At 43.4% G+C, this 11,348-nt stretch overlaps 1 protein-coding gene across 1 annotated transcript in view; it reads left to right on the top strand.

Annotated features, from left to right (window-relative positions):
- Positions 1–6,767, top strand: part of LRRC8C (leucine rich repeat containing 8 VRAC subunit C) — a 37,860-nt gene extending 31,093 nt beyond the window's left edge. Inside the window, exon 3 of the mRNA XM_083511067.1 lies at positions 127–6,767. Within this exon, the coding sequence (XP_083367193.1) occupies positions 127–2,397 (2,271 nt within the window). The 3' untranslated portion in view covers positions 2,398–6,767. The remainder of the gene's footprint in view (positions 1–126) is intronic.
- The last annotated feature ends 4,581 nt before the right edge of the window (positions 6,768–11,348 follow it).

An 11,348-nucleotide genomic window follows, 5' to 3' on the forward strand; every position in this document is an offset into this window, starting at 1 on the left:
TACAGGCCATAAATATGTGGTGTAGACCATTCCCTTATTCTTTGAGATCAAGCAGATTGCGTGCTTTTACTTGAAAGAAAAATGGTACAATTTTTAAAAAACTTTTTTTGTTTGTGTGCGTTGCAGGTTATGCAGGATAAGATCATATGCCTTCCAAAAAGGGTGCAGCCTCCGCAGACCAATTCTCACCTTCCCAATGTGTCAAATCTAGACTCTGACACGACTCCATTTCTTCCCCCCAAGCCATCCACACCTCCTGCTACTGTTGAAATGAAGGGCCTCAAGACTGACTTGGACCTCCAGCAGTACAGCTTCATCAACCAAATGTGCTATGAGCGTGCCCTGCATTGGTACGCAAAATACTTCCCTTACCTTGTCCTCATCCACACTCTGGTGTTCATGCTGTGTAGCAACTTCTGGTTCAAATTCCCCGGGTCGAGTTCCAAAATCGAACATTTCATCTCCATCCTGGGGAAGTGCTTTGACTCTCCTTGGACCACGAGGGCTTTGTCAGAGGTCTCTGGAGAAGACTCGGAAGAGAAGGACAACAGGAAGAACAACATCAGCAGGTCAAACACAGTCCAACCTAGCGCAGAGGGGACTTTGGTCCAGGCTCAGTCTCTGAGATCCATACCTGAGAAGTTCATTGTGGATAAAGGGACCCCGGGAGCTCTGGATAAAAAGGAAGGAGAACAGGCCAAAGCGTTGTTTGAGAAAGTGAAGAAGTTCCGGCTTCATGTTGAAGAAGGGGACCTGCTGTACGCGATGTACGTTCGTCAAACGGTGCTGAAGGTGATTAAATTTCTTATCATCATTGCCTACAACAGCGCCCTTGTTTCAAAGGTTCAGTTCACTGTAGACTGCGATGTTGACATCCAGGATATGACCGGTTATAAGAACTTTTCTTGCAACCATACGATGGCGCATCTGTTTTCTAAACTTTCCTTCTGCTATTTGTGCTTTGTAAGCATCTATGGATTTACATGCCTTTACACTTTGTATTGGCTATTTTACCGCTCGCTCAAAGAATACTCTTTTGAGTATGTCCGGCAAGAGACTGGCATCGACGACATCCCGGATGTCCGCAATGACTTTGCGTTTATGCTACACATGATAGACCAATATGACCCACTTTATTCCAAGAGGTTTGCTGTGTTCCTTTCTGAGGTCAGCGAAAACAAACTGAAACAGCTTAATCTGAACAACGAGTGGACTGCGGAGAAGTTGAGGCAAAGACTGCAGATGAATGCCCACAACCGTTTGGAACTACAGCTCTTTATGCTGTCTGGACTTCCCGACACAGTTTTTGAAATAACAGAGGTTCAAGCGCTGAAATTCGAAATAATTAACAACGTCATGATACCAGCCACCATTGTGCAGTTGGATAATCTCCAGGAGCTCTCATTGTACCAATGTTCGGCAAAGATCCACAGTGCAGCCTTGGCATTCCTGAAAGAAAATCTGAAAGTCTTGAATGTCAAATTTGATGACTTCCGAGAGCTGCCACCTTGGATGTATGGGCTCAGAAATTTGGAAGAGTTGAATTTGATTGGTTCTTTGTGCCATGACATTTCTAAAAATATAACTTTGGAGTCCTTTCGGGAGCTCAAGAACCTGAAAGTTCTGTACATTAAAAGCAACCTGTCCAAAATCCCACAGTCCGTGGTTGATGTTTCGAGTCACCTTCTGAAAATGTGCATCCACAACGACGGCACTAAGCTGGTGATGCTCAACAACTTGAAGAAAATGGCCAACTTGACGGAACTAGAGTTGGTGCACTGCGACTTGGAGCGCATTCCTCACGCTGTGTTCAGTCTTGCCAGCCTCCAGGAATTAGACCTGAAGGAAAACAACCTCAAATCGATAGAGGAAATTGTTAGCTTTCAACACCTTAGGAAACTCATCGTCCTCAAGCTGTGGCACAACAGTATAACCTACATCCCTGAGCACATAAAGAAGCTCTCCAGTCTGGAACGTCTTTCTTTCAGCCACAACAAGATAGAGGTCCTCCCATCCCACCTCTTCCTCTGTAACAAAATTAGATACTTAGACTTGTCTTACAATGACATCCGGTTCATTCCCCCGGAAATTGGGGTGCTGCAAAGTTTACAGTATTTCTCAATCACTTGCAACAAAGTGGAGAGTGTGCCAGACGAGCTCTACTTCTGCAAAAAACTCAAGACGCTGAAGATTGGGAAGAACAACTTGTCCGTTCTCTCGCCTAAAATTGGGAATCTGGTATTGCTGACCTACTTGGACATCAAAGGAAATCACCTGGAATTTCTCCCCCATGAACTCGGTGAATGCAGAGCACTGAAAAGGAGCGGCCTGGTGGTCGAAGACGCCTTGTTTGAAACCTTGCCCTTAGATGTCAGGGAGCAGATGAAGGCAGAATAAGCTCAACCCTCTTAGATCTTTTACAGCAGGGGCAGGAAAACCTTTGGCCCTCCAGATGTTACAGGATTCCAACTTCCCTCAGCCCTAGCCAGCATGGGCACAAATCATTATGAATACACAAACAAGCATGTCTGGAAGGGCCTTAAAACCACGTAGTCTGGGGTCTCCAACCCCACTTGAATGTGCTTTACAAAATGATGCCCAGGCTACAACAGCCTTCTAGACACTTTGGACTTCATCTTCCATCATGCCGTCAGCATGGCAAGTGGCCAGGAATGATGGATTTTGGGGTTCAGCAGCATCTGGAGGGCCACAGCTTTTTCACTCCTGTTTTACAGAAACTCGTCTCTGTCAAATGCCTTGTACATCACGAGCTAGCCTGAATATGCCTTTAAAGTCTATTTTTTATTATTTTAGTGGTCCCTTTGTATGGACACTTTTGGACTAGGTTGTATATGTATATATATATATATTTTTTATATATAAAAATTTTACTTGGTTTTCCTCACCCAACGGTGTTTGTAACTGTTCAGATTTTTATTTTGCCTTGATATGAATGGGTCTGTGTAGTTCTTATTTTGTATCAGTGAAATCAAGTTGCTTGTCTGCCTTAAAAAAAGGGGGGAGGCTGTCCAGAAATAGGGTCAGTATGTTTCAAGGCATTGAATGAAGGTTACCTATATGAATGTAGATGAATGTACAGTTGCCATAGCAACTCTGAGCCATTCAATTGAGTTTTGTGTACCAGCTTATCCAAGGCTGGGGAACCTGTTGCCGTCCAGGTGTTGCTGAACGACATCTCTCATCATCCCTGACTGATGACTATGTTGTCCGGGATTGATGGGAGTTTGGAGTCAAGCATCATCTAGAGGATCACAGGTTCCCCATCTCTTAAGGCACCAGGTACCCTCTTTCTTCTTTTTTTATCCTAGTTGTGGGCAACTGTCATTCCCTGTTCCAGAGGCTTCATTTTGACAATAAAGTAAGTCAATCCTGTTTTGTGGTTGTGGATCGAACCTGTGCTGCCATGGCAGGCAAACAGGAGCCTTGTTCCCTTGAAGATTCTAATATATTAAAATAATGCTTTTGGCTAGGATTCCGCTCTCTGTAGTGGTGCCAAATCTTTGAGTCACCTTTTCCATCTTTGGGATTTTCAGCCATGGTCAGAACCCTCTGCTAGAGGTTGTGCGCCAACGAAAGGTTGTACTGTGTATAGTGGAACTTCGGTTTTCGAGCGTCTCGGAAGCCGAACATTTCAGAAGCTGAACCCCGAAAACCCAGAAGTAATTGCTTCCGTTTTGAACGTGTCTCAGAAGTCGAACGAATTCCGAGGCGTGTTTTTCAATTTTCTCAATGAAAGTTGCCAATAGCCCTTTGCTGTTGAATGTTTTGGAAGACGAACAGTCTTCCAGAAAAGATTTCATTTGACAACCAAGGTCCCACTGTACTATGTAAATTTTCTCTCCCACCCTAACTTTTTTTTAAAAAAGTGTTGGTTCTCCCCAATGTACATCCGAAGAGCTTTGCAAGTCACAATCATGTAGCCAATGAATCAGCCAAAGCGCTTGTGAATTTCCTATTGTGAATGCTGTTTGCAATTCTCTAAGGACGGATGTACTACGTAGAATATAGATGTCAAATTGATGCCCACTTAATTGCCGTGGCTTACCCCTCAAAGAATCCTGCAAATTATTGTTAGTGGAGATGTTGAGAACTGTATTAGGGATTTCCCTCGCTTCTTTCATGGAACGACAGTATCTAGGGGTCCCTGAGGAGAGGGAATGATGGTGTTATTGTGAACTGCCTACCATAGAAAGGAGGCAAATATATAAATTGATTATTATGACATTACCCGTCAAACTGTGAGGCAATGTCTGGCTAGAAATGCCCTCATTAGAAAAGTTGTAACCTCTCCAAATGAAGGTTGTGATTGTATTCCTGTTTGCCTGGGAGGAAACCACTGAACTCAGTAGAACTCACTTTCACCAGAAGATGTCATGCTACAGAGAAAGTCTGATTATTTCTGCTTAAACTTTAATGACATTATAGCGGGGTGGGTGAGTGGAGTAGGCAAGATTCAATGTGTTTTTGTTATTGAAGTTAGCTGTCAATCAGATCATAAAACTGGAGGCCTATTTTAAAATAAGTATAAGAACAATTATCTGTAATTCACAATCGCTGCTGCCCAATCCAGGATGAGGCTCTGATCCAGCCAACTTTCTCCTCCTCTTTGATTTTCATTCAACTCATTTCGTCCTTATCTGTAAACAAGTCAGAGGTTGAAGCGAAACACCGCACGTTCTACAGTTCTGAGGTTCGGCAGATTGTGAGGAAGAAAGCATTCATTGCTAAAAGTACAAATCTAATGTAAACCAAAGCACTGTCACTACTAATTAATGTAAGTCCCTTTAATGTGCCTGCTCCACCAGTAACTTTCTGTAGTCACCTGCTGTAGATTAAAAATCTGAGACTATGGTAAGGCTGGGAGCATCGGGGGGAGAGGCTGTGGCTCTAAACTGTGGTTTGCTCCCACTGCAAGGGCTGGCTTCCAATGGCTGCATATCGCCAGTAAAATCTAGCAGTGGTAAAGCTGAAGGGTGCTGCTTATATTCACATCCGCACCATACAAACACAACACTCTTATACCACTTGAACTGTCATGGCTTCCCCCAAAGAATCCTGGGAACTGTAGCCCTCCTTAACAAACCATCATTCCCAGAATTCTTTGCGGGATGCCATGACTGTTCAAGTGACCAGTGTTCAAAACTCCCATTGTTCTAGGTGGATTATGCAACCGGGAATTTCATTAGCGCCAGCAGTTTCTGAGCTCTGGGCGCAGTGCTGCTCCTAAGATTTCCAATTAAAACTGCAGCGTGGAAGGAAAGGAGGACCCTTTTCTGCCTCCCCACTTCCAGCCCCTCTCTGACGACTGGAGAAGAGACCCTCTTAAGAATATTAGGGGGTGGGCAGGGGAAGGACTAGACTGTGTGGGAAATGAACGTAATATTTTAGCTGCCGTTCATTCATTTCCAGCTTTGTATTCTTATTATAAAAAAAGCACACCTGGACATCCCGTTGTTGCACCCACAACCTTGGTTTAAGGTGCCATTTAGCTCCTAGCTTTCATATCTCAGTTTCTAACACTGCAAGTGACACAAGAGTGCTTTGAATGTATGACATAGATGTGACCTGTTTCTTAACCAGAACAAACACAAGTTGCACCAGTGTTTGCGATGTAGGTAATGTGCACTGTATCTACCTGTGAATAAGGGCTGGTTCACACAAACTTTAGTTGGATAAACACACACACACAGAGTTGCAATCGAAATTATTCAACCCCCATTGCAGATGTGCGACTGGAGAAGCCAGTATAAGTTGCGTTTTCAACTGACTTTGGGGAAACCACTTGAAGCATCCGTTGTGTTGAGCTATTTCCGCTTTCGTTTGATTTGCTTATTGCAAAGTCTGTAAACCTTGATAATAAACCCAATTTGCAGTTGGGGTTGAATAATTTCAATTGCACCCACATGCACCCCTACATGGAGGGACATTGGAATAACCACAATTTCTACGACGTTTTCATTAGTATTTTGTTTTGAGATTTGGGCCTGCCATGTTCTTCACATGCTGGGAGGTAAATGCATGTGTTCATTGTACAGAGAGTGGTTTGTAGCCAATAGTAGTCTTGCTCAGTGTAGGCATTTTCATTAACTTCAATGGGCCAAATCTGAGTGGGGCTGGTTTTGGATACAGCCTAGAATCTTGGTCTTGCAGTTGTGTGAACCAGTCCCCAAAACTGCTGCAGTCAGTGAAAGCATTCATTCCAGACTACAGTTCTCTAGTCACTGGCTTTGGAGAACTTCCATTAACTTCTCTGGAGTTTCTTCAAAACAAATGATTTAAGGAGTGAGCTTTCTTTAAAAGGCCTCTTTCTCATGTATTGAAAGCATTTATTATGGTTAACAGTGTCTTGCATGTATTTTACAGCACATTCTTTTTCTAAACAGAAGTTGCAGATGCTCCTATTAGCTCTAGTTTTTAATGTTTTATAATTGTTTAAAATTATTGGGGATTTTTTAAAATAAAAAATATATTGTCGTGTAATGTCATGAAACAAGCTCAGGTAAATGAATGTTCAACTTCTTATTTATATTTACTCTTTTGGTGTTTGTGCAAATCGTGTGCAAAATCATGTTATCGGGATATATTTGAAAAGTTCTTGCTAAGAAAAAGCCATTTTCCTAATTCTCTCCAAGGTCAGGAAGTTATGTCAACAGAGAAATGCCATATGTATTCCGTCATTTTGCTTCGTATATTACAAACGTATATCTGCCCATAGTCAACCACATAAAACATTACAGCAAATCATGGTCATCTAGTCTGAATCAATTTTTAATTCGTAGTGGTGTAATTGTTGTAAGGGGTGTTTCGTCCTGAGGGAATGCGAAATGTAGTGGTTTCGAAAAACTGGGGCAACGTAATGAAAATAGTGTGTTGAAATAAGCGCATTGAAACAGCCTGGAATTTGATCTTGATGCTGTTTTCAAAACCAAACCAGAGTCATTATACCGTCAGCTTGTGTTCTGTCGTGCTACGGAAGGCACAGTGGGGCAGGGAGATGAAATAAAGTTTGTTCCAAATGTAGCATTTTGAGGCAAACGGTATTCATTTCACCAAACTGTTTCTTCCACATGCCTTTATTTCAAATGTGAGTAGCGTCTCCTGCAGAGCTTTGTTTAAATTCATGTGTGTGGCACAAAAGGGAAAGGGTGCTTCCATCCACCTCTAGCCTCTGGCACCCGCTGACAGGTGACCCTCAGTAGGGAAAAAAGATGCCCCTCCTTACTTTGGTTCTTTCACCAAAAGGAGAGCCCCATGGGCAGATGCCTGGGAACTAAAATGCATTGAGCGTGGATCTTCTAAAGCAAGTGGTGAGTGACAAGAGGATGAACATGGACACGACAGAGGCAGCCTCCTTTTTTGTTGATCCAAAGTGTTCCCAAATCAAATGGGGGTGTGGGGGGGGGATGAAAGTCTTACTAAAAGCTCTAATGGATGGGACAAATTGCCCATCACTTTCAGTGGATCTTGAGTGGGAATAGAGCCTGTGTGTGTGTGTTGGCACGCACAAATATTAAATATTTGAAAATTTTAATTGTTACTTACTTATTAGATTTGTATACGGCCCTCCACCCGTTGATCTCAGGGCAGTTCGCAATATAAAAAACACAAAACGCATAATAAAAATATGAACGGAAGAAAACCCACAAACCGAAACATCACAAACCAAAACATTAGTTTTCTCAACATAATTTGACCCCAAAACGGTGAGCGTTAGATTCCAGTAAATGCAGTAATGGTTATACGGTTACTGATTTTCATGGAGAGGGGCAAATGTAATTGAACGCTGTTTTCTACCAGGATTTAAGTTGCGCTCCTCTGACCTTCTGAACAAGTCCTGCATCCGGTTGACAGTGCATTGTAATGAAACAATGCTCTGACATCATGGAGATGCTTCCAGGCCGAATCTGTTGTTCTTCCACTAAGAATAGCAGTAAGCATTTAGACAGATTTCCTGGATAGCTTGCGTGTTCATGCATTCCTGTCCCTTGCTGACCTTAAAAAACAACAACTGGGGTAAAAAGCTTCTTGCATTTTGCAGTGATCCTCTCTTACTTAGCTTGGTAAATGGGCTTCCAAAAGGGTATGTGCCCATTTATCAGTTTGGGCTTTTCACTGTGACCAAAGTATAAGCTCCAGTTCCTGCATATACCTCTTAACAAGGCAGTACAGTGGTACCTCGGGTTAAGTACTTAATTCATTCTGGAGGTCCGTACTTAACCTGAAGCACCACTTTAGCTAATGGGGCCTCCTCCTGCTGCCACACCACCGAAGCACAATTTCTGTTCTCATCCTGAAGCAAAGTTCTTAACCTGAAGCACTATTTCTGGGTTAGTGGAGTCTGTAACCTGAAGCGTATGTAACCTGAAGCGTATGTAACCCGAGGTACCACTGTATGAATTAAGAAGCCTCCCAGTGACTGTGGTGGCTGCCAGTCCCCCAAAACAGCTAAGGGAGCTGTATCTTGAGATCGAATTTCCAGTCCCTCCTCTCACCCTGTATATTATACCAGGAAATGGTCCCTGCTGCTTAGCTTGCTGTCGTTTGCTAGGGAAATTGACTCAGGACAGCAAGTTCATTCTTCCAGCCAAAAATAGCAACTTATTATTCCAACAAGGGGAGAAGCTTTGCAATGCTGGGAGGATGCATAAAATGTAGAGCAAGGAATGAAGTGGAAAGCTGTTTAGTCATAGGATTGAGGGACAAATGCAATAATCCAGTTTGCATTCAAAGCAGACAATAATAATAATTCTATTATTTGTACACCACCCATCAAACTGGGTTGCCCCAGCCACTCTAGGCAGCTTCTAATATATATAAAATCATAATAAAACAAACATTCAAAAGCTTCCCTACACAGAGCTGCCTTCAGAGGTCTTCTAAAGATTATATATAGTTACTCTTCTTGACATCTGAAGGGAGGGCATTCCACAGGGTGGGCGCCACTACTGAGAAGGCCCTCTGCCTGGTTCCCTGTAACTTCACTTCTCACAGTGAGAAGGCCCTCAGTGCTGGATCTCAGTTTCGGAGCTGGATGATGGAGGTGGAGATGCTCCTTCAGGTATACAGTAGTACCTCGGGTTAAATACGCTTCAGGTTACATACGCTTCAGGTTACAGACTCCGCTAACACAGAAATAGTACCTCGGGTTAAGAACTTTGCTTCAGGATGAGAACAGAAATCGTGCTCCGGAAGCGCAGCAGCAGTGGGAGGCCCCATTAGCTAAAGTGGTGCTTCAGGTTAAGAACAGTTTCAGGTTAAGAACAGACCTCCGGAACGAATTAAGTACGTAACCAGAGGTACCACTGTACAAGACTGAGGCCGTTTAGTGCTTTAAAGGTCAGCAACAGCACCTTGAATTGTGCTTGGAAACATACCTTGATCCAATGTAGATCTTTCAGGACTCGTGTTCCGGATCACAGCTTCAAGAGTTGCACTGTCCCAAATTTTGCACCGCAGTCCTCCAGCCAAGTAATGTGTATGAGAAACTTATGCACAAGTGTGCATAAAAATTGGTGGCCATCGCTACTTCTTGTGGGAGTGTATTCCATATGCGGGTTTGTTTGTTTTTTACCACAGAAACCTTCATAAGAAAAGCTCTCATCTCCTAAACCTGTTCCTTACACAGGAGACCCAACCACTCTCCATGGTCCATGGTCCCTGACCCACTGAATGCTTTAACATACCCCAGTTGCCCTCTCCCCAATCTTCTACCCTCCAACAGACTCCCCCTCCTCTTATTTTAACATGCCACATTTCAAGCAAGCTCACATTGACCCAGTTATACTCCAGAGCAGGGGTCAGCAAAGTTTTTCAGCAGGGGGCTGGTCCACTCTCCCTCAGACCTTGTTGGGGGCTGGACTATATTTTTGGGGTGGGGGGACTGAACGAATTCCTCTGCCCCACAAATAACCCAGAGATGCATTTTAAATGAAAGCACACATTCTACTCATGTAAAAACACCAGGCCGGCCCCACAAATAACCCAGAGATGCATTTTAAATAAAAGGACACATTCTACACATGTAAAAACACGCTGATTCCCGGACCGTCCATGGACCGGACTGAGAAGGCGATTGGGCAGGATCCAGCTCCCGGACCTTAGTTTGCCTACCCATGCTCCAGAGCATAGTTCACCAAGTCAGTGCTTCTGATGCTTAGCCCAGGCACAATGTCTGAGGCACACATCAGCCCTGAAGTTAACCTTATAGCTTCACAATAGCTGTATTATTTGGTCTTCACGAAGCCAGTGCTAGATTCTTGTCCATTCTTCTAAGCCAAGTTTCCATACATTCCGCTACGTTTTTCTTTAAAATTGTATCATTAGTGTCTTTCATCCATATATAGCTTGCATAAGATTAAGTTGTTTCTGTGGAACATCCCTCAGAATAACATAGACAACATGTAACACTCGCTCTGCCTTCTTATTATACTGTTGGGTGCTGTTTAGTTGCTAAAAGACCCCTTGAGACAGTGCTTGACATGGAATTCTTGACATATTAACTCCTAATGCTTGCCAAGCCTGCTATTACAGGCAATTCAGAATTCCTAATAATTCCTGAAAGATGTTCTTTTATAAATCCGATTACACAACAGGGGCCCAATACAGCTTATTACAGTAGAATTTTTAGACAATTTGCTTTAATGACGCAATTTTGGTAGGCTTCCAGTGAAACTAGATTAATTTGCAATGCAATCCACTTTTATTATACCATCGTTCAACCAGTTTTGAGGCAACTTGGCAATAGCATTTATTTATTTATGCAGGGCATTTATTACCTGCTCTTCAGCGGAGGCTCTCGAAGCTGTTTGCACAACAATAAACCTGATCAGTGACAAAGCCATTTGCAAATAATAAAACCATACAATACAATGCAGTGGATTATACAACAATTAAATACACACAAAAAGAAAACAGCAATTACATTCTGGCATAGTAGACACCAATCATTCTCTCTGTTCCAACTGAATCAACAGAGATGGTTCAGGTGCTAGACCAGTGCCTTGAAATGCTGATGGGCTGGGTGTGGGCCAATAAACTGAAGCTGAAACCTGAAAAAAGAGAAGTGTTATGTGTTCCTGGTTTTGGGGCCCAAGGGGTGGGCATGCAGCCTGTCCTGGATGATGTTCCACTCCCCTGGAAAGAGCAGATCCATACCTTGGGGTTCCTGGGAGAGCCAGTGTGGTGCAGTGGTTAGGAGCGGTGGACTCGTAATCTGGTGAACCGGGTTCGCGTCCCCGCTCTTCCACATGCAGCTGCTGGGTGACCTTGGGCCAGTCACAGTTCTCTGAAGTCTCTCAGCCTCACTCACCTCACAGAGTGTTTGTTGT

The sequence above is a fragment of the Podarcis liolepis genome (genome assembly GCF_965112155.1).
Source record: "Podarcis liolepis genome assembly, chromosome: 6".
Classification (NCBI taxonomy): domain Eukaryota; kingdom Metazoa; phylum Chordata; class Lepidosauria; order Squamata; family Lacertidae; genus Podarcis; species Podarcis liolepis.